This window comes from Hibiscus syriacus, unplaced genomic scaffold (assembly GCF_006381635.1).
Source record: "Hibiscus syriacus cultivar Baekdansim isolate YM2019G1 unplaced genomic scaffold, ASM638163v2 tig00013960_pilon, whole genome shotgun sequence".
In the NCBI taxonomy this organism is placed as follows: Eukaryota; Viridiplantae; Streptophyta; class Magnoliopsida; order Malvales; family Malvaceae; genus Hibiscus; species Hibiscus syriacus.
Genome location: NW_024062312.1, coordinates 527,126 through 550,725, shown reverse-complemented (window position 1 = coordinate 550,725; position 23,600 = coordinate 527,126). Strand labels below are relative to the sequence as shown.

General features: G+C 36.1%; 3 protein-coding genes across 5 annotated transcripts; 1 reads left to right on the top strand and 2 right to left on the bottom strand.

Moving 5' to 3' along the window:
* The first annotated feature begins 3,910 nt into the window (after positions 1–3,910).
* LOC120206573 lies at positions 3,911–6,278 on the top strand. Its single transcript, XM_039206187.1, has 3 exons — positions 3,911–4,120; positions 4,686–6,087; positions 6,166–6,278. Exons 1-3 carry the CDS (start codon positions 3,911–3,913, stop codon positions 6,276–6,278), a joined length of 1,725 nt encoding a protein of 574 aa, XP_039062118.1.
* Positions 6,279–7,281: 1,003 nt separating this feature from the next.
* LOC120206659 (ubiquitin carboxyl-terminal hydrolase 9-like) lies at positions 7,282–13,459 on the bottom strand. Of its 3 annotated transcripts, XR_005524135.1 has the most exons (14): positions 13,176–13,459; positions 12,766–13,020; positions 12,309–12,453; positions 11,974–12,033; positions 11,741–11,836; positions 11,263–11,658; positions 10,998–11,138; positions 10,271–10,441; positions 9,609–9,866; positions 9,366–9,514; positions 8,449–8,997; positions 8,062–8,332; positions 7,616–7,961; positions 7,282–7,298 (listed from the first exon to the last, which is right to left on the bottom strand). XR_005524135.1 is itself a non-coding variant. In XM_039206241.1 (13 exons), exons 1-13 carry the CDS (start codon positions 13,325–13,327, stop codon positions 7,797–7,799), a joined length of 2,808 nt encoding a protein of 935 aa, XP_039062172.1. In that variant the 5' UTR covers positions 13,328–13,459; the 3' UTR covers positions 7,328–7,796. The 3 variants fall into 3 exon arrangements, 2 of the variants coding, with proteins under 2 accessions (XP_039062172.1, XP_039062174.1); XM_039206241.1 differs by lacking the exon at positions 7,282–7,298 and having other exon boundaries at positions 7,328–7,961; XM_039206243.1 differs by lacking the exon at positions 7,282–7,298 and having other exon boundaries at positions 7,329–7,889; positions 13,176–13,458.
* An 8,761-nt stretch (positions 13,460–22,220) lies between these two features.
* LOC120206544 (protein BRANCHLESS TRICHOME-like) lies at positions 22,221–23,145 on the bottom strand. The gene has a single exon (XM_039206169.1). It carries the CDS (start codon positions 23,106–23,108, stop codon positions 22,344–22,346), a length of 765 nt encoding a protein of 254 aa, XP_039062100.1. The 5' UTR covers positions 23,109–23,145; the 3' UTR covers positions 22,221–22,343.
* Between the last annotated feature and the right edge of the window lie 455 nt (positions 23,146–23,600).

Here is a 23,600-nt window from a genome sequence, read left to right as displayed (position 1 = left end):
CTTCCTTTTACTTTAAAATGACCATTATAACAACCAACCATAAAATAACTGAAATATATAAAAAATCTTTACACCGAGGAGCTTCAAAATAAATATTTACACTTTAAAATAATACTAACCACCCTACTAAAACTACGACTCAACTGAACAATAAAGTTTACAAATATACATGCCCTTTATAAATGTTGAGACGTACTCTGAATATGCATTGGTCTGAACTGGACCTTGGTCTATCTACTGCTTCTAACTTGCTAGTTTTACTAACATGCCCACGGAAACATCCATTAGCTCAGCGCCACACTAATATCTAAAACATACTAATTGCATATCACTGAAAGGTTTAAGCTATCAAGTCTACTGATCTGATCTACTTAGTGAGTAAATTTGTATACGTACTCCCTATGCTATGGTAGACATCATGGTGCGACTGAGGGATTATTGCATCTCGGAGCTCACACACCCCTCTAGTCTACCGAGGATATGGCCCCCAGAGTTCTGCATCGGACACCATACCCCTGACTAACCCACCCCTTGCGAGTGTCAAGCCTCGGTTTTAGTTAGTTGGCTTTAAGGGCCTTGCACCCTACCTAAGGATATATATGGATTGCATCTATACTTTCGACTCACTGAAATAAAGGAACTCGGGTGTCTAAATCGTTTCCCGAGCATCGAAAAAGACTAGTCTTATTTGCTACTACTTTATTTTCGTTTCTAAGTTTGATTAAACATTTTTAATATTGTTTTCACTTGTATTCTTATTAGGGAGGAATTATGATCTTTTGGGAAACCTCACTTACCTCTATACTTTCTCTTGACTTAAAGCCCATTTCTCAACCTTGGTATCGAAACTGACCTTACAATATCGATACCTTTGCTTGCCTCTACACTTTCAAACCATATCCTTGGTATCAATACTGACGTTACAGTATCGATACTCTCTCTGCAGTATCAATATCCTCCCCAAGGTATCGATGCCCCTACAACTATTCCATCAATTGGGACCCAACTTAAAACACCTTCTATAACACTTATTCTAGTGTTTTACGCATTTTTGATCCCATTTATGGTCATACTATGGGTCTAGGGCCTCCGAACAACGTTTTTTTGACATTTTGGATAGGGGCTTCGAAACCTCTGAAGGGGGTTTCGAAACCTCTATGATAGAATGTCATTATAGATAACGGTTTTTGAAATCAACCAGAGGTTTCGAAACCTATACTATAGAATTCAATTTTTCACCCAAGAAAACTCTCTAAAACACTATAAAAACCTTTCCAAAGTCCCCAAACTCCTACCTTGAGGTTTCACATTTATTATAAAGTCTTATGTGATATTAAGGGAGCATGAATAAGGCTTAGAAACATGTTAAAAAAATCAAACATGAAATCTACCATGAAAATCTACTAAACATGTTCAAACTAAACTTTCAAGATAAATTTCTTTTTAATGATTCTACAAATGGTATGAGAAAGTTATAAGTGTGTTACCTGGTTGCTTGAGCTGCTAAAACCTCTCTCAAAATCAACTAGGAATACACATTTCCTTTACCCTTGGCTTTTGAATTCTCTTCAACCTCTTCTACTTGGTTTCTTCAATCTAGGTTTGGGTTTCCTTAAGGATTGATCCTTTTATGGGAGGAAGAAGGAAGAAAGGATTAAGAGTATAAGATGATATTTTGGGTATGATTTCACGTTGAAAAATCTAGATTTAAAAGGGTTTTTATTTCTTAAAACAAGCTATGAGTAAACTACCCTTTTGGTCCCTCTCACTTACAACCCACTTTAAAGAACATCACCTACCTTAAACTATTGGGCCAACTCAAGCCCAACACCCTTTTTTAATTGGTCCAAACTATTCTAGAAGGTCTAATGGGCTCATTTATGGTCTCGGGTTGACCCAAACTATTGACCCATAATTCAGAATAATAGTGGAATAGCGGTCCGCTCTTGCCGCGATTGGCCACAATCCATTAAATTGCGACCGCGATCCGTCGCTATTGGTGTGATCCCGCTTCACACCGTTATTAAAACTTCATAGTTATACATATTTAAGTGAGAGTAATACTAAGATGAGTGACTTCTTAAGATGTCATCGTGTTACACCCCTCATTTAAGCAACCAAAAAAAAGTTCTCAAAGAAAGATTAGTAATTGATATAGGTTTTTTACGACCAAATTTTTATGATAATGTTACAGAAAAAATTTACTCGAATATTTATTTTTGTTTTTATGAGATCTTATAGATTTATCCCTTAGAAGTTTACTCTTTTTAATACATATGTGTTTGTCTTTGTTTGATCGGTTAGTCAAACTACTCATTTTTGTTTTCTCATATTTCCTTAGATCATGGATTTTAGACCTACTAGACAAGCTCCCTTATCTTCTCTTAAAATCCTATTTTCTCTTCGTAAAAATTAGATTTAGAATTTATAAAAAAGAAAACATTACATTACTTCAATAACTTATAGATGAGCACATTTCCTACATAGATTTTTTTTTATTTTTTTTATTAATTTGGAGTAAGTATAAGGTAATATCTGTTCAAAGATAACTCTTAACCACTTGACATTGAACGCTAACATCCCTAGCATTCTTAGTGCTTAATCCTGCGTCACATCATTATTTTCCGCGATAGCGGTTTCGGACACCGTCGAGACCGCGATATAACGGTCGCGACACATCTATTCGACCGCTTTTTGAAACCCTGGCTTCAGGTCATGGTAAAACAAAAAAGGGAAAACAACTCAAAGTGGTTAACTAAGGGAAAAACAAATGGGTAGGCGTTTTTTTGAGGTATGAAAAATGAGTTAATCATAACTTCTCATATCATTTCAAAGCATCAAATCCAAAATGTAATCTGAACATGTATTCACAAGCAAGCTCTAGAATATAAATACAAAAAATAAATACATACATTATTATAAAATTAAGTTAACTATTTATATAAAATAATTATTATAAAACCATTATGGCATTCATATTATTTTCTCTCAACTCAGAAAATAAATCCAATGTGACTCTTTGACCAACGTTTTTTCATCTTTGACCGTTATGGTGCTGATGTTATAGTTTGCGGTGCTTACATGGCAGTCAAGGATGACAAATTAGCGTGGGGATGACATGTCACATAAGCATCGTGGACCTCTAGGTCAACACCGTGAAATGACATGCCAATACTGTAACGGTTAACGACGAAAAACGTTGGTCAAAGATTCACATTGGGTATATTTTTTAAGTTAGAGGGTCACATTGAAATAAGATATAGTACGAAGTCCACATTGATTATTTTTTTTTATGAATTTTGATTCTTTTTGCCTAAAATTAATTTTGCTAGTAGAGTAAAATTGATCGGAGGCCATAAGATTGTCGATTAATACTTGAAAGAAACTAGAACAATTACAAATGCCACATATTCTAAACTTTGCAACTCAATATAACGTAAGGTATTGATTTTGTTTTTCTAAATAGAACGTAAAGTTTATAACTTAAATAATCTCCACGTCATTTTATCGCTCTCTCAAAGAATAAGAGAATCAACTTTAAATTTAATTTGCTATAATACATTAGTAATATTGTTATGTTTGTTAAGAAGACTCAATTTCCTCGTCGTTAAAATTAAGAGGAATCTGAATCATTAAGTGTCTCTAGTTAAAGAGAGTTTTATTCTTTTTAGAAGTTTGGAGTTCGAGTAATTGCATTTGTAGGGTGGTAAAATGACGGAAAACAAGGAAGAGTGTATATTCTTTACCATATTTTCAAGAAGTTGTATAGAAAACCGTAGGAAAACCATGGTAAACTTCAACACACAATCTCATTTAGAGTTGAAACAGAAAGAGAGAAAAATAGAGTTAGAGATGGGGTCTCGGAACTTTGGGCACAAGCACCCGATGGTGTTCCACGAGGAGAGGAGCAATGAAACCAAAGAAGCTAATTGCGGCAGATGTGGAGAGGAGGTGTCCGGTCCATGCTTCAGCTGTGCCGAATGTGGATTTTCACTCCACAAGAGATGTGCGGAGGCACCTTCACAGTTCCATCACCCTTTCCATCGCCAACACCCTCTCGTTCTTCGATCAAAACACCCATACAAGGGAGGACGTATTTGCAAATTTTGCGATGAAAGCTGTGAGTTGTTTGTTTATCATTGTTCTTGTGGTTTAGACTTGCATATCAAATGCGCTTTATTTACCCTGAGCATAGCCGAAAAGAAAACCTGAAGAGCTTAAAAACATAGCCACCGTTGATCCACCAGTGGTCCCGGGAGAGGGTGACAAATCACTTGAAAACTGTGTGTTTTGGGTGTCGGGAACCTTTAGGAGAGTCTACATACTTTTCTATTGATTGTGGATTCAACCTACACAAGAAATGTGCCCAACTACCCCACGAAATCAGCCATCCCTTTCAAAAACAACACCCCCTTGTTCTACAGTTTAATGGTGAACGTTCCTCCTGTACCATATGCCAACAGACACGACGTAGGGGATTTCTTTATTGTTGTTCACCGTGTAAGTTTGCGGTTCACATTAAATGTGCCGAGTTACCTTGTAAAATCAGTAACCCCTCACATCGTAGACACCCTCTTGTTTTACAGTCCAACCACGAAAATATACCTTGCAAGGCATGTCGAGAAACCAAAAATGAGAAATTTGTTTATTCTTGTTCACTTTGTAAGTTTGCTCTTCATATCAAGATCGCAACACCACCACCTTTCATTAAAGGAAAATACCATGAACACCCGTTCACCCTGTTCTGGAAACAAGCCTCGTTCATCTGCGATGCATGTGGCCTTGAAGGAAATTCTGTTTCCTATACATGCTCTGCATGCAACTTTGTAATCCATCCAAAATGTGCTTCAATACCACCTATAATAAAAGTCCCACGCCATGATCACCCCATTTTTCACAACTATTTCCTCTCCGGGAACGAGTTAAAGAATCGGGATTGCAAGTTTTGCGACACCGAGGTTAATATAGACTATGGGTGTTATTATTGCTCAGATGATGAGGGACTTGATGATGATTTGACATCCATTAATCCCATCACTTGTTTCATTGAGCAAAATGAGACTGGAGAAATGATAAGAATAAAACATTTCAGTCATGCACATGATCTGATATTAAGTGACAATTTCACGGATAATGATAAGACCTGTGATGGTTGCATGCTACAAATCTTGACCTCATTTTACTATTGTTCCTCGTATTGTGACTTCTATCTTCACAAAAGTTGTGCTGAATCACTCAGGAAGAAGTTGCGTTGGTTTCATGCACATCTACAAGGACTTATCCTTATTGTCGGCTACATTTTCAAATGCAACTTATGCGATTGTGAGAGCAGCGGCTTTGCTTATAAATGTGAAGTATGTAATGAGCATTTTTTCCTTCCAAGTGTGGTTGATAGAGATTATAGAATCAAACATCCAGCACATGAACACCCTCTCTTCTTCTTAGAAAAGGTCCATGGGAATTGCAAAGCCTGCGGTGAATCATGGGTAAACCTACATAGATGCAAGCGTTGTGATTTCAATCTGGACTTTTCTTGTCAATCATTGCCGCTTACAGTTCGAGACAGGCGTGATGAACATCCACTCGCACTCACGTACCAGGAAGGCAATGATTATTCAGAATATCTTTACTGTGACATCTGTGAGAAAGAAAGAGACCCAAATCACTGGTTTTATCGTTGTGAAACTTGTGATTTATCTGCTCATCTCAAATGTGTTCCTCAAAGCCGTCTGTTGATCAAACCTGGAAGTAAGTTCAAAGCAGAAGGCCTCCACACACATCCTCCTCCTCCTCTTCCCATATTTATTATGAGTGTGTTGATCAAACCTGGCAGCATGTTCAAAGAAGAAGTTCACCACCAACATCCTCTTACTTTTGTACGCAAGCCTCATTGTTATCTGTCATGTCGCATATGCAGTAAGCTCTGTGAAGATTTGGCTCTCGAATGTGCAGACTCTACATGCAATTATACTGTCAATTGGGAATGTGTGAAGCCTGCTGACTTCGGCAGAGCAATAGACCAGTTGCGCTTCACAGAACTCAAACAGATTGTTAAAGTTGGAGGAAAACAAGATTATCAAAAACAAGGTATGCTCATTTGCTAATTACCCCCGTAAATATTTTCTACTTCGAATTAATTTGGTTTTTTGTTTCATTTTTTGTAAGGTTCAATGGGGATGGATCAAAGTAGCCGATTCAAATCTTGCAGGGATGTGAAAGCTTGGTTCTGTTTGATTGATGGTGTTATTGTGTTTCTATTTTCATTGTCTGAAAAATAAAATGTGTATGGGTGTTTTGATCGAAGAACAAGATGGTGTTGGCGATGGAAAGGGTGATGGAACTGTGAAGGTGCCTCCGCACATCTCTTGTGGAGTGAAAATCCACATTCGGCACAGCTGAAGCATGGACCGGACACCTCTCCACATCTGCCGCAATTAGCTTCTTTGGTTTCATTGCTCCTCTCCTCGTGGAACACCATCGGGTGCTTGTGCCCAAAGTTCCGAGACCCCATCTCTAACTCTCTATTTTTCTCTCTTTCTGTTTCAACTCTAAATGAGATTGTGTGTTGAAGTTTACCATGGTTTTCCTACGGTTTTCTATACAACTTCTTGAAAATATGGTAAAGAATATACACTCTTCCTTGTTTTCCGTCATTTTACCACCCTACAAATGCAATTACTCGAACTCAAAACTTCTAAAAAGAATAAAACTCTCTTTAACTAAAGACACTTAATGATTCAGATTCCTCTTAATTTTAACGACAAGGAAAATTGAGTCTTCTTAACAAACATAACAATATTACTAATGTATTATAGCAAATTAAATTTAAAGTTGATTCTCTTATTCTTTGAGAGAGCGATAAAATGACGTGGAGATTATTTAAGTTATAAACTTTACGTTCTATTTAGAAAAACAAAATCAATACCTTACGTTATATTGAGTTGCAAAGTTTAGAATATGTGGCATTTGTAATTGTTCTAGTTTCTTTCAAGTATTAATCGACAATCTTATGGCCTCCGATCAATTTTACTCTACTAGCAAAATTAATTTTAGGCAAAAAGCATCAAAATTCATAAAAAAAATAATCAACGTGGACTTCGTACTATATCTTATTTCAATGTGACCCTCTAACTTAAAAAATATACCCAATGTGAATCTTTGACCAACGTTTTTCGTCGTTAACCGTTACAGTATTGGCATGTCATTTCACGGTGTTGACCTAGAGGTCCACGATGCTTATGTGACATGTCATCCCCACGCTAATTTGTCATCCTCGACTGCCATGTAAGCACCGCAAACTATAACATCAGCACCATAACGGTCAAAGATGAAAAAACGTTGGTCAAAGAGTCACATTGGATTTATTTTCTGAGTTGAGAGAAAATAATACGTAGGCCGTATTGGTTTTATAATAATTATTTCACTAACATTCTAAATTCCTAATTTCTTAAATTTTACCACCATAACATTCTAATTTCTTAATACATATTTAATGCCCTAATAGATGGCCGCTATCACTAGCGCATAATACATATTTAACGCCCTATTACCAAAATTTGGTGGCTACTACTCTGCCCAAAATGAATAATATCATTGAAACTTGTATTTTGCCTACCTCGAATTCCGAGATCCTTTCGGCATGAGTTTATCTCATTCTGGTGCCATCCATCGTTTACAAAACCGGACACCAGTGGCCGGCTTGCTCAGCCAAGTACCGTCGTAGGTGAGCACAGCATAAGTAGCTCCAATTAAAAGAAAAAGCAAAAGTATTGCAGAATGCTCTCTCAACAAGGTAATTAAGATACAGAATGATCACGTGATGACTCTTCCGTCTCCATCTCGGTTTCACTTCTAACTCTTTTATAGAACAACAGATAAGCGGCTGAAGTCTTGATGTCGGATTCATCGACGGGAGAAACATGATTATCATCAAAATGATACCATCTATTTTCTTCAATCAACTAGGAAAGTCGAAAAATAAAAAACTAGATATCATTCAAGCTAAGAACTCGTATTTGAGATTATGTATATGCTGCATGCTGCATAAATTATAGACTTTACCTTAGCATATGCAGTGTAGTGGCCGCCGCCTAGGCCACCATAATGGTTGCTGATGGCGTATAGCTCGTATTTATAAGACTGCTCATCTTTGTTCATGACATGTTGACTCAAATCAAGATTGTGAATGGGGAAATTCACAGAAGTGTCGATCTTGTTTTTTAGGTATCGGCCATAAGTGAACCGTTTCAAGTGGAAAACAATAATCTCTGGTAGCATCCACAAGTCTAGCTTTTTTACAGCTTGCCTGTGTTCCTTGCAACGAGGACAATACCTGTATTTATCATTTTGGTCACACCATTAAGGCATCGATACTGTTTACGAGGAAACGAGGAGACAGTCCACGACTTTGTTATCTCAAATCCATTTAAACATGTTTAAAGCACTTACCACATGTCATCAGGCCCTAGTGGTTCTTCCACCAAGAAAGCATCCAAACATGAAGATAGTGATATGGCTTCTTGCCGGGTCTTTTTAGCAGCAAACCCTGCTTTATGAACTTCAGGGAGGTCTTTCAAGTAGCTGGCATCATATAGCTTCTGTACTTTGTCAGTCCAATCCAGCACAACCCTTAAGATTTTCCCAAAGATTTTCCCAGATTCAAAGAGGGTATCCTTCTTAAGAGGCTTGAAGGTCGTAATCTTGTCATCAGTCAAATGGAGTCGGAGTGATAAGTCTGTGCTCAACATGCGCTCAAATTCTGCATTTTCAACTGAGTGAGCATCAGAACTGCTGCATGGTTCATCGAGACCATCTGAGAGGAAGTCATTCTCTTTGCCTATATGAGATTTGGCCGAAGAATACATTCTTTTGAAAGGTGACAATATTTCAGAAACAGTGGTTTTGATATCAGCTCCGCTTATATGGTCTCCTTCCAAATAAGTAATCAGTGGAGTACCGAAAAGCTCCTTTCCACTTTTATGATAATCTGATGTGGATCTGGAAAGCCCAATATTTTAGTTCAAAATCTTAATAAAAGAAGACGAAAACAGCTTATTTATTCAATAAATTCATCGCTCTCCCCCTCCCCCAGCTTATTAAGTAAATCGATTCACCTTATGCCATAGATCTTAAAATAACAAGTCCTGCAAAATTGATTCACCCTTCCAGATTTTCTTAATCAAATTCATATCATGTGGAGTGAACAGTCAATGGATGAACTGCATGACACAGAAAATGACAATGATAGATGAAACCATAGATCCCTAGTTTCCCAAAATATCAAAGTGCCTACAGATGGTAAATCAAATTAAAACAACATATTTGCTCGACAGAACCCAATAGCTACTAGAGAGAAGTAAACTTACTTTTCCTGCCATCGATGAAAAATTACTAGCTTAGTTTTCTCCATCCCCGTTTTCTGATATCGGAAGGCCACAATATGTTCATCATCCTTTATCGAAACCAATGGCTCCAAGGGCACCTCCAAATATCGGCAAATCCTGTTTTCATAGACCTGATATAGAATAATGAATACATCAGCCAATCAAGGTAACCTATAACTGAAACAGCTAAAAAAGAAATTAAGAATCAATTCGAGAATTCTTTACCTCCGCAAGTAGAAGGTTCTCATCAGTCTTCAAGCAACAAGCAGTACGCAAAACCAGAAGGAGATCTTTGCAGAAACCATTTTTCAGCACAGAGACAGTATATCGCATTGGGAGACCACTTCCATCACTATAAAACACTGTCACTGTCATTGTCCTAGGGATGGTGGAAGGTAGTGGCAACGAAAGATACATGAAGGGGTCAAAAGTAATTGAAATTTTGCTGCAAACTGGGCAAACCAGTGTCGACTTATATTGGCCCTGAGAAGCAAGAGCATTATAAAAAATATTCCAAATGTTAATGGCATGGGAGAAAATCATCCTACATTTCCGTGCTCAGAAACTTGTAGCAGAAAATATTGACATGAAAGTTGAGCAAAAACAAATAGACAAGGAAGTACAGCAAAGCACTACGCAACTATAGACTGAAATGCCCAAATCTTAAAGAATGCAAACAAAAGTCAATCCTAATAATGCTAAAAAATTGGAATTGATTATCAATCTGCTAAGAGTGGCACCGAGAACAAATCATAGATGAGTAATTGTATTTGCAAGGTAATAAAAGTATAAAACCCTGATATGACCCTAGCTTTCTGACATAACTTTAAGATTGATACAATATGCAGCTCTAACTCAAAATTTAGATCAATAAGAAAATTTCTCACTTGACAAACATCAACAATAATTGAGTCATTTCGAGCCTTGTGATTTTTCCAAGACTCTGCTGCAACTTCCTCATCAGGACGATCGTCTGCTTCCTTCATTTCAATATAAGGTTTCTGTTTGACACGATTCAAATCTTCATGCAGCCCATCTAGTAAGAAAGCCAAAAGTTCCTAAAGAAAAGATACTCCATTTAGAAGAAAAAAACATAAATCTCATAAAAATAGCATATTTATCCCTTAAAAGTGATGAGTATTATAGCATTTAAACAACATTGGAAGCCATTCCTAAATTGCTTTTAAATCATAATTCAAAAGATCTGCACCAAGCCTTTAGAATGGGAAATCATGTCACACTAAAGCTTAGGATCTTTAAACATGCATTACTGATTACACTACTAGAAAAGTAGTGAAGGCTGAAATGTCTTTGGTCCTGCATGCAGCACCATCACCAGAAACTTGACAACATACAGCATTTTGCTAAACGATAATACAATCATTGACTGACATGCCTTCTTCCTAGGGGTAATTTAAATGCACCAAAATTTTAATTTTAAGACAACTAAGCATCCAATTTGTATTTCTTTTTTTCTAATAACATTCAGCACTTTTGAAATAAATATTTTTGCAATGAACATAATCTAATAACAAAATAACCACTGATCTATACAAGTTACCAATTGCTGATGTTGCAGAAGTTCATGTATTAAAAAGGAAAAATGAAACTCACTTGAGAATCATGCTGGTTATAACCACTAAATTGTGGTGCAAACCGTGCAAGTTTTCCCTTAAATACACGTGGAGCAATTGATGTTTGCCCTGAGGACCATAATTTCCGTAATAACTCACCAAAAGCAAGTGCTAGCTCCCCCTGCACGGGAACAACTTAGGTTAGAGAGTTAGTGAAGTGCTCAAGAAAAGGTATGAAAATGGTCCAAATGGATAATTCCCGGAAAACTAAAAAAAACAAAACGGTTGATAGCATCACAGCTTACTTGCATTCCCAAAGGATTTTGTATGTTGATCTCATCACTGTAGTCTTTCAAGAAATACTCAACAAGAGGTGGTGTGTGCACTAAACATTGAAGAGCACTATTCATAAAACAAGTATTTCCTAGGTTTTGCAACCCAGTCAAACCCCTCCCCTCTCCTTTCCTAACAGAGTTATAGGCATCAAAACTATCACCTATATCCGTTAATCCTGAGCCTAAAGAACTTCCTGGATACAGATTTGATTTGTAACCAGAGGAGTGACAATTCGACAAGGCTGGCCCCCCAGCAATCGTAAAGGATGATCTTGAAGGTTCCGTGGAAACCAAAGCTAGTTCATTTCCCGTAGAATCCATCCCAAATCTTGCAGACTGACGTCCATCAACTTGCTCCAAAAGAATCTGTAAAGTTTCATCAAACATGCAGATAAAATAAAACCAAATAGAAATGGAAATAGCAAAGGCAAAACGAAAAGGTACTCACATCTTGATCCATATGCAAGTTTGATTCCTCTAGGGTTTTATTTGAAGCAAACAGCTGTGCATGCTTTCTCTTGTTGAAGTAATCCCAAATGTGAACCTAGCAATATATAATGAACAAAAACATATAATGAACAAAACATGTAATGAAGTTGACATAAAGCATACAAATCTTCTTCTAAAACAATTATATTTTAATATATATGTTTAAAGGAAAAAAGAAACAGCTATTCCCACCTTATTCTGTTCTATTCCCCTAAGTGCACAGGCCTTCTGGAAGAGCTCAGATACTAAAGCCTAAACAAGTAATCCAACCAAAAGAACAGAAATGAATGAAAAGGTAAGTTAGAACCGGCATGGTCTACAATAAAAAGGAAAATTTCAAGGACATAAAAGACTTGAAAGCAAAACTTATAAACCAAAAGTATTTTCCAAATCACTTTAGAAAATGGATGCAACTTGAAGCCTGTGTTATCTTAATTTTTTTTTTGTCACTGTTAGTTTCCATTTTGCTGAACAATAAAACACAACAAATGGACAATTCCTCGAGTTGGGCAGATTACAAGCTATACCTTTCTGCTTAACAATATAACTGACTGACTTTCATCCCTGGAATCTATCAAGTTAAGACAAAGTGGGTAAACCTCCACATCAAAATTTCTGTGATAAACACCCTGCAAAATCATCTTTCTTGGCAATGCTGGCCCGCCTTTATACCTAAAATGATAGTACGACACATAAAAAACAGAAACAAATTTTACCTGCTATCTTACTGTACAACAGGCACATGGCATACAATCAATTTGATTTTGCTAATTGCTTTAACTGGGAAGGAAATATTAATAAATCTTCAGAGAGAAAAAGTGTCCGCATATTATTTGTAAGTTTCTCTCTTTTACTAATATAAACTAGTGAATCACAATAGATCTTCAAGTTGTTTAATAACTAAGCAAACTATCTAAATGGACAAAGCATATACCATATACATTCAATTTATCAATGGGAAAACAGCCGGAGGTAAAGCATTACCATTCGTGAAGCTTTTCCCAAACTTTTTGAGGCACCAAAACATAATCCTGCCCTTCCATCAACGTTCTGCGAAGCTGTAGCTCATCTTCCTTGCAATCGCAACCGCTTCCACTTTGAACAATATCAGAGTTATCGATAGGACCAGGCATTTCCGCCACCATCGAAGAATCCATATCCGAATGTTGAGAATCAGAAGAATGGTTCAAATTTCCACCAGCGTCTATCCCGACATACCTCTCCCACCTTCGAAACCACCTACAAAAAAGGAAAACCTAGGTTATTCAAGTCCAATTTTAATTGAATATTGACAAAGAATTTACAGATTCCAACATAAAATAAACTCTCCTGAGAGATTTATCCAAAGAACAGCCAGCGAATAGAAATGATTTTAAATTAAATTCAAAACGGACCTGCTAGAAACAACGAAATACAAGTTGCCTTCCTTCAAATAACGCTCGGATTCGTTTTTCAATTCGGTAACGATCCTTTTTTCTTCTTCGGGCGTGCACGGCAAGCAACTTACACCGTCCTCCATCGTGAATCCAGAATCCTGAATCGTCATGATCGATGAAATTCCCGTTCCTCAAAATTCAAACGTATTCGGATCAAAAACGAAGCCAATACTCGCTTGATGTGGTCGATGAGAAAATGTGGGGGATTTTGATTGAACCCTAAGCAACAGATCGGGCGAAGAGGGGGAGAGGAAAAAGAGCTCAAATTAAATTAAAATTACTCCTTTTTATATTTTTCTTCAACGAACATGTCGTCCTCAACTTTTTATATTGCCCCTCCTAATAATTCTCCTACACCATTTTTTGCCTAAAAAATAATTGGCTTAATACACAGTTTGGCCCTCAAGTATTGCTCAACTCCTACTGTGGCTCTTATAATTTCATATCGTCAACAATTTTGATCCTTTGTGTGACATAGTCAAAAAAATATGTAACTCTTTCATCAATTAATGAGTGACAAATGAAGCATCAAGTTATGAATACATTTTAGTTTAAGAGCTAAATTGAAAAATTAATGTAAAATATATGCATAAAAAAATTAAATTTTGACGAATTTTAAAATATTTCGATCACCGTGTTTCGTTGTGGTAAAACTTCTTAGACATATTTTTCACTTTAAATTTATCCTCCGCTATCTCTTAATCCTAATTTGTTATTAATTTTTTAGCAGAAAGGCATTAGAGGTTCCTATAGTGTTGTTGGGGGGTTTGGGGACGACATCCCCCTTATAAACAGTAATCATATCGTGGCGTTTGTATTATTATTTTTTTCAATGTGACCCTTCAACTCAGAAAATAAGTCTAACGTGACCTTTGACCAACGGTTTTCTTCGTTGACCGTTACGATGCTGACGTAGCAGTTTACGGTGCTAACATAGCAGTCCACAGTTTTGACATAGCAATCCACGATAATTGATAACGTTGATGGATAACATGAAAAATGTGCTAAATTGATAACTCAAACATGATAGATGAATTACCATGTTAGTATCGTAGACCGTCATGTCAACACTGTAACGGTCAAACAACGAAAAATGTTGGTCAAAGGGTTATATTGGATTTATTTTCTGAGTTTGAGGGCCACATTGAGAGAAAAATAATACGATGGTCACATTTGAGTTTTTTTCAGAAGCATCGGGACCTCTAATGCCTTTTTCACTTTTTTGTTTTTAAAAAAAATCCTTCTCAAAAACAAAATCAAAATATTATTTCTGAAAACAATTTAAATTGATTTAATAAAAGACGAAAGCAATATTATTTCTGAAGAAGTAGACAATATTAAAAGTTTGTAATGAACAAGAAAAGATTAGTACAAAATATTTTTAATATTTTTCTAATTTAGCTCTTAAAGTTTGTAAGATCTACACAACGTTTTTAATAATGTCAAAAAAAAAAAAGAACACGGCCATGAGAAACTTTTATAGGAGAAATTTCACCTCTGGTCTATTCAGCTTAAATACTATTTAAATAATAAAAGGTTTAATTCTAAAATAAGTGTTTAAATTATAGCGTTTTTCACGAATAGATGCCTAAACTATTTTTTGAATGATCCTGGTGTCTAACGTTACAAAAGTTACCACTTTAGGTACTCAGGTTGTGAATGACGTAAATTTCCTCCGTTAAGTGACACGTGTTATACTATGGTAATTTTGAAATTAATTTTTTTAAAATATTATAAATATTATTATATTTATAATAAATTCCCAAACCTGACCCTAACCCCCACCATTTTCGACCACGAAACACTGATGTCGAGTAGTCTCTGCCATCCTCTTAGTCATACGTTGTTGTAGTTCTCGTCGATTGGTCGTCAAAATTGCTTGGGATTGCGATTTTCATCCTAGGTTCGCGAGGTATAAAACGTTGATTTTTCGTCAATCGGTCACGATTTCATAGGGGTTTTGGTCACTGGGGGAGGTGAGATCGGGTGGAGCTTCGTCGACGGCAAAGGTCAGCGACCGACGTGGATTTAAGGGTTGAAATGAAGGTTTTTCAAGCTTATGGGTTATTTCAAAATTTAAATTATGAAATTTTAAATGAAAATTGTATAATTACTAGATTGTGACACATGTCACTTAGCAGAGGAAATTGTCGTCGTTAACGGCTCAAGAACCTAAAGTGGTAACGTTTGTAACGTTAGACACCACGATCATTCAAAAAAATAACCTTTATGACAGCGGAAGTTACAAAAACTCTTGGGTATTTTTCAAAAACTCTTCCTTTATGGCAGTAGTGGTGGTCTTCTCTGACTGCCACCATGTCATTTTTAGTTATATTTTATCGTATTTACTATAATAATACTCTTGGCATTTTTCTTGTAAAGGATATCATGGCTACCGGTGTTTTTGAACTCTCGATACAGGTTTTTAATTGGTATTCTTCTAGGTTTTTATTTTCCCTAAATACATAGTTATTGCTTTCTCGATGCATGGTTCCTCTGTTCGTTTATACAAGACGGTTCGTTGGTTATCGCATCTATGTTATGAATGGGATTGTTGTTAAGGGGATATCTCTTTTTCCGTTGGCCATTTTGGTTATTCTTCAAGTTTCTCTCCTTCATGTTTAATGCTCAGAGTCGTTAGTGTGTTCAGGTTTTGTACGTTATTGCTTCACTTGTTAATGGTTTTGTTTATAGGTTATCTCTAAGCGGTCATTGTTATATTTATTTTTTATAGTCTCTACTGTATTTGTCCACTCTGTCATTGGCATGACGTTTGTTGATACGACTTTCGATAAATGAAATTTCTCGGTTATCTTTAAAAAATAGTTTAAACTCCTATTTGTGAAAAATGCTACAGTTTGAACTCTGATTTTATATTTAAGTCATAATAAAAAAACTCAATTTAAATTTAAAAGATAAATTACAAACTATAGTTTTTTATAGAAAATTACTAGTTTTATTAAAAATAGAAAATATATCCAAAATTACAATGAAGATTTACGAGCATAACCGTAAACGTAAACTAAATTATAGTTAGGACATTTTTCTATAACCATTGATACAAAAATTAGCCGCCTAGATCACACAAGAACCATAAGAGGAAAAGGTTAAGAACCTAACAATGCTCGAACAAAATAAAGACACGAACAAATATGATTACATTGGCAAACGAATCACAAAATGGGATGAAACTACTAAAAGATCACCAACAAATCTCAAATCAGAGTCAAACGATATAAGAAAACTATCCACGAGTGCAAAACGCGTATCCAAATCAATATGAGGGTCCAAAGCAGGGAAGATCAACATAATAACAAACAAGCGCCATCTTGATCAGTTGTAGCGATGTTGAGTCTATCCTTGAGAAAAAAAATAAACGAAAACAACGTTCAAACGATCGAAAACTACCAAAAGGAAGAGATAAAGTGTCACAAAGACAGAGATAAACGTGTCATAAAGGAAGAGGTAAAACATGTAACAAAGACATAATTATTCATATTAAAAACTAAAAAAAGAAAAAGAAAAGACAAGTGACGATCAACAACAAGTGACGATTAACAATTACAAACTATAGTTGAATTTTAGTAAAACGGATAATTTTGATTTAATGTAATTTTATAAAATTACTAATATTATTATCTATGTGACATCATTATATTTACATATTACATGCACAATAATTATATTTATTTAATATAAAAATAAATCAATTCATTTATTATTTTTAAATAGATATACTTGAATCAATTTTTTTTATATAGAAAACTGTTAGTTTTTATTAAAAATAGGAAATATCCAGAATTACAATGAAGAATTAAAAGCATAATTGTAGACTTAAACTAAATATAATTAGGATATTATCTTATAACCATTGACACCGAAACTATCCGCCTAGATCACACAATGACCTAAGAAGTAAAAGATTAAAAAACCTAAACAAAATGTTTGAACAAAATAAATATACGAACAAATTTGGCTGCATCATCAAACAAACCACAAAAAGGGATAAAACTAGCCAAATAAGAGCAATCTTGATTAGTCGTGACAATGTCAAATCCAATCATAATAAAAAAGATAACCAAAAATAACGGTCAAACGGCTAAAAACTACCAAAAGAAATAAATAAACATACCATAAAGACAAAGATAAACGTGTAACGAAGACATAATTATTCTTATTAAAAAATTTAAAAAAATAAAGAGAAAATACAACTGACAATCGACAATCAGCATCAAAACCGGCATTGTCATCGGCTAAACAAAATCAAAGATTAAAAAATTTATTTGATCTATAAAAAATAACACAAATTATAAAGAAAACAAGAGAGAGAGACTAGGATTTAATTGGTTTAACAGTTCTATAATTGAATCAGTATTAAAATTACATTTAAACCACAAACAAATTTTTTATATGTATGATTGTATCAAATTGTAATTATAAAATTTATTAAGTGTTCATTTTTTTAGTACTCTTTGATTTTTGTTTAGCCGGCGGTGGCATCAATTTTATTGTTAGTTATTTGCTGTCGGTGACTATTATGTCTTTTATCTTTTTTGCTTGAGTCGTTTTAATTTTGAATAAGATTTTTCTTTCCTTGTGATATGATTTTTCTCTGTTTTTGTGGCACGTGTTTTCTCTGCTATTGTGACACGATCCTCATGGTTGTTGGTATGTTTTTCGCATACCTCTGTGGTTGTTTTGGTTTCTATTCTGATTAGTTAGTCGATGGTCACGTATAGTCAGATCTCTATTTTGGTAAAAGATTGTTTGTTGATGTAATCAGATTGTGTAGCGAAGCAGGCTGCCAGATTATTTGGTTCGCTCTTTACTCCCTACTCCTTTATCCTTTTTTTCAAGCGTCTCATTCGATAGAGACAATGAGTTTTTATGAAGGTTATTGGGTTTTAATGATTAATCGTCATTTTTAGAAGGTTTTAATTTTCTTCGTATCTTTATTTTTAATTTTTTTTCTTTTTTGTGAGTATTTTGGTGACTATTGTATATGGCAGTCCGCATGTTGCTTACAGGAATCAGCTTTGGGCATGTCTTGAGCAGCTTAATCCTGGTCCAAATTTTCCTTGGTTGTTAGGGGTGATTTCAACGCAATTCTTCGTTCGGAGGAGAGGAAAGGGGGTGTTGTAGGTCGTGTGGGGATTAGTAAGGGTTTTGGTTTGGTTGATTCTTGTGCTCTTCTTGATATTGGTTTCCATGGCCCTCCTTTTACTTGGTGTCGAGGTAAATTGCAACAAAGGCTAGATCGATGCCTTATCAATTCTTGTTGGTTGAGTACTTATCTCGATTCTTCTATCATACACCTGGATCGTCTTGGTTCGGACCATAGGCCAGTCTTGTTTCGCATGACCTGTTCTCGTACTAATCTTAGTCAAAAGCCTTTTACTTGGTGTCGAGGTAACTTGCAACAAAGGCTAGATCGATGCCTTGTCAATTCTTGTTGGTTGAGTGCTTATCCCGATTCTTCTATTTTTCACCTGGATCGTCTTGGTTCGGATCATAGGCCAGTCTTGTTTCGCATGACCTGTGCTCGTACTAATCTTAGTAAGGGTTTTGCTGGTTCGGACCATAGCGTGCTTCAGGATTGTTGGTCTTCAAATTTGGATTTCAGAGCAAATATATCCAACTTGCGGGAGAAGCTTGCTAATTGGAACAGTAATAGTTTTGGCACGATTGGTGCTCGGAAGAAAAGGCTTCTGGCAAGACAAAGGGGAATTGACCGGGCCTTGGGGCGTAGGCATTCAGATTTTTTATTGGAGCTGGAAAAGAAATTGAAGGCTGAGTTAAAGCAAGTACTTGAACGAGAAGAGAGTCTCTATATGCGGAAATCTTGATATGAGGCAGCCTATGGGGACCTCTTTGATTGTAATGGATCTGGAATGAAGTAAGCAATTCCATTGCAGCAAACTTACTAAAACTAAGAAAGATGTTGTTGGTTGTATGGTTAAGGTTAAGAACGAAAATGGATAAGAAAGGATGAAGAAAGGAAGGAATTAGGTTCCTGGAAATTTAGAATGTTGAAAGGTGGAAGATGAATGCTCGGAGAAGATGGCAATGGTGAAAGAGCAATTCTAGAAATTTGGTAAATAAACAAAGAACAAGGAAGAACCTATACTAAAAAGTATAAACCCGAACCTTACACGCTCAATGTTCAAAGGACTTGGACCCGTTAGATAGCAATCTAAGAACCCAAAGTTTCACAAGCTTGACACAACAAGATCAGACTTGAAATGTCAAGAAAATAGTTATAAGAAGAACCAACATTGAGAGAAAAACCTCACAATAATTTTTATTCATAAAATGTCTAACCTTTGCACTTACAAAATTACAAAATATATAGTTAAAAGAGAGATATGGAAGGCCATCACTTGTGGCTACAAATTAATATAATTTTGAATTTAAAACTCAAATGAAAAAACCACCATGTAACTCCCTTGTGTTGCTGCCCATTTGTGTGGCTGATTTTGAATGCATTTAACACATTTTGCATGTGTTAAATGAGTGGATAAGGAGGTTAAAACCGGCCATGCATTGGAGGGAAGGGTTGAGAATTCAAACAATATCACATGTGTTTTCAGTTTGAATTCAAATATGCCCAATGTTGAATTTCCACACATATGCACAATGTCACACATGTCATGCACTCTTGGATAGGTATATAATGCCCCACATGCTGCTCACATGCTTGTAGGACACTCTCCCACACGTAGGACACCTTTGAGTTGCTTCTGGACTTGTTAGCTTAAATTGAGCTAGTGGAGCTGAACGGAGCTAAGGTGAGCTGAATTTAGCTAGCTGAACGTGTAGTGAGTTTATTTGAGCTGAGATGAGCTGCATACACTCCTTTGAGCTTCAACCGAGCTAGGATTAGGACCTTAAGCTGGTGCCCTTTATTGTTCCTATATGAAAACATAATAACCTCCATCAAACTATGGCAAACTTATTGTAAACATACTATAAGCTGAAAATACCATGCAAACACACTTATGAGCTATAAAACTTATTAAAATATAAAGTAAGTAATATATATAAGCACACACTTATATATCTAATGAAACTAATGCAAATGCATATAATTACTTAATATAACTAAGGTGATGTATGTAACACATTGAAAAACTTAGTTTCTAAGGCATAAACATTATGTAATGATTATGCCTTAGAAACTTGTAAACACTTAAGAGAAAGAGCTTCCCTAAAATGATTTGCCTTAGAACGTGTGATAGGTCCTGTTGGTAGGACCTCCGGATCAGCTTCCTTTGCTGGCGTTGATGTACTCACATCAAATCTAGGGCTAATTGGATTACTATCAGAGACCGAAACACGAATTTCTACCATTCCTATGCTAGAATTCGCCATAATCGGAACACTATCTTATCTCTAAAACAAGCGGATGGTTCGTGGTGTTCGGATCAGGGTGAATTAGGTTGTATTGCAACTGATTTCGTTAAAAGTCTCTTTACTAGCTGTGGTGCCTATGGTTACACTTATAATATCCGGGGTTGATGACACACTTTAGGATATGGGGTGCCCGAGCGATATCCGACAGCTTATTATGAACTGTGTTTCGATGGGTACTACTCATGTTCAGTGGAATGGTGCTCTATTAGATGAGTTCAAGCCTACTAGGGGAATAAGGCAGGGTGACCCTCTCTGGCCTTACCCTTTTTGTTATGTATGGAGCGTTAGGCGCAAGCTATTAGGAAGGACGATAATTGGATCCCAATTACGCTTTCTCGTGGGGGCCCTCTCTCACTCGTCTGTTTTTCGCTGATGACTTGGTTCATTTTGCGGAAGCGTCGCTTGAGCAGTTAGATGTGTTTCAGCGTGTGTTAAATGATTTCTCCTTTAGTTCTGGTCATCGGGTAAGTCACGCCACTGATTGGGATCTCCTTTGTGGTTCGTTGGCGTGGTGCATTTGGATTAAGCGTAACATGTTTATCCTTTTCAGATGAAATAATGGTAAGCGGGAGTACTCTGGAAATGGCGCACAAGTTGTGGATGGACTCTAAACATGCTACTACATTGGAGAGGGTGGTTCGGCCACGTGCTACGGTGGTTCATAGACTATCAGCTAAATGGTGTCCCCCTACAGGATATTGGGTGAAGTTCAACACTGACGGTGTCCGTGATTTAAACTCGGGAGCTGCAACTTGTGGCGGGGTGTTACGCGATTCGAAGGGGGATGCTTCCAATGGGTTTAGTCCAATATGCACTACCTCCTCCGATGATACAACGACTGCTTGATGATGATTTGAGCTTGGCTGCTGCGAACTAGTCACTGTTTTCTTCCTTTGTATTAAAAAATAGAATTAATACCAAAATATACTACGTGAATAAATAAAAACATCAAGTACTTTTATAAGAAATAAAAAAATTAATAAATAAAATAAATGAGATGGATGTAGATTTGGGTATGACGGGTTTCAATCTGACTCAATTTTATAGGTTCATTTTTTTTAATTTGGGTTCGAGTCAATTTTATAGGATAATGTCAGGTCGGTTCAAGTTTATGATAAAAATCTGCAATCCAACATGAGATAATAATATAATTATTTCTTATATATTTAGATATATTTGCATAATTCTCCTCCTTTTGTTTTTTCAATTAGATCTCTATTTTACCTAATAAAAATGAATATATATATATATATATATATATATTGTGTCGTGTCCGATAGGGTGTAGATTTCATCCAGAAAAGAGATTATTCTCTTTTTTTTTTCTTTTTTAATAAATTTTAAATCTAATTTTAATTCTACTTAGACAAAGAGGAAAACTGACATTTTAAGGGAGCTAAGAGGATTGGTCTAGGGAGTCTAAATCCCATCACTTACAAAAATATAAGGGAACAAAAGTAAACAATTTAATTACCCAACTAAATATGTTTGTTCATTAATGAATTGATGTAAATTTTGATTCGAAATAATTGATTAATAGATCGAATATCATAGTTAAAAGAACTGGGTTTTGAAAGGTTCTTGACGAGCTTGTAAATTTAGGCCATCTTTTATCCATGTCCAAGTATTGTTCATAACTTCAACTTATGTACAATCCGACACAACAAATTACAAACGCAAAGCAATTCAACAAGGGGGAAAAAACAAAGTTTCTTCACTTGGATGAGGGTAGAATCCTTAACTGAGCTTTTTGACGCTCAAGCTTCGAACTCCAATGCATACTTTTCGATCCGATTGCTCGAACCACTCTGGGAAACTCCACAAACCCTTTGATCCCTCGTTTTATGTGAGGATTCTCGGCTTCTGCACATGCTTTTCGCCGGACCGCCGTCGACGAACACACCGCAGTAACACCGTTGGATGACTTTTCACCCAACACAGGTCTCATCGACACTTTGGGATCATCATCGGCCGGTTGTCTGCGTTTAATTTCCTCCAATTCATTCACCTTCTCCTCGAACAGAACCTTGGCGTCGGCCAGCTTCATTTGAACTCTTTCTTCCCTCAAAGCCTCGGCCATCTTCAGCATCTTTCTCTCCTCCTTGAACTCCCTTTTCATTCGATCAATCTCCGATTTCTTGAAGGTGACTTCGGCCGCAAGCTTTTCACAGACAGTCTCCAATGCTTCTTTTCCCCTTCGTTCCTCGGCTCCTTGTTTCGCCAGTTTCTTGTTCAGGGACTCCGCCTTTTTACGTGCCTTCCGCTCGTAGTCCACCTCGGCTTTCAAGTCGATGATCTGTGCTCGAGCAATGCCTAGCTGGGTATCCATTACTGGTTTCACTTGACGATGAAGATGCTTGGTACTCGTGCAGCACTGCTGCTTTTGATTATGATGATTAGAATAATAAAATGGATTTTCGTACCAGCTAATCTCGTTGCCGAGATTTCCAGCGCTTGTGTTCTTCATCATCTTTTTCATGTCTTCTTTCTTTCGTTGTATGTTCAGTTATTGCCTCTTCTTCTTTGCTGCTTTTGCCTTTTCTTCCTAATGGGGAGTCACTGTCAAAGAAAGCTTTCTGGGTAGGACCATGATTTATGCTGCTTTTACCATTTTAATGGAGTTCTTTAAAGAAAATGAAAAATTGTGGGATAAGTCCAATGAATTTGTATACATTTGGTGCCATAGGGTTGGGGCCTCCCTGGGCAAAAAATTTGCATATTTGACAATAATATGGTGGTGGGGTAAGTTATCTTCTCTTGGGGCATGATTTTATGGAAAACCAAAATTTTTAGGGTAAATTATGCATTTAGTATTTAAACTATTAGTTTTAGTTCGTTTTAATATCTAAATTCTCATTTTTTTAAAAAAAATATCAATATATATATATCGACACCGCATAATAATTACTACATCTACGCACTATAGATTGATGTATTAGTTTAACGTTGAAACACAACCCAAAATACACCA

Bases quoted from the DNA above. Each gene is read 5' to 3' on its own strand.
- LOC120206573 (XM_039206187.1), top strand. From the start codon at position 3,911: ATGAAACCAAAGAAGCTAATTGCGGCAGATGTGGAGAGGAGGTGTCCG. The intron at 4,121-4,685 runs GTGAGTTGTTTG...CTTCATATCAAG, and splicing joins CAAATTTTGCGATGAAAGCT to ATCGCAACACCACCACCTTT. The intron at 6,088-6,165 runs GTATGCTCATTT...ATTTTTTGTAAG, and splicing joins ACAAGATTATCAAAAACAAG to GTTCAATGGGGATGGATCAA.
- LOC120206659 (XM_039206241.1), bottom strand. From the start codon at position 13,327: ATGACGATTCAGGATTCTGGATTCACGATGGAGGACGGTGTAAGTTGC. The intron at 13,021-13,175 runs GTCCGTTTTGAA...CCTTTTTTGTAG, and splicing joins TATTTCGTTGTTTCTAGCAG to GTGGTTTCGAAGGTGGGAGA. The intron at 10,442-10,997 runs GTGAGTTTCATT...TCTTTTCTTTAG, and splicing joins ATAACCAGCATGATTCTCAA to GAACTTTTGGCTTTCTTACT.
- LOC120206544 (XM_039206169.1), bottom strand. From the start codon at position 23,108: ATGAAAAAGATGATGAAGAACACAAGCGCTGGAAATCTCGGCAACGAG.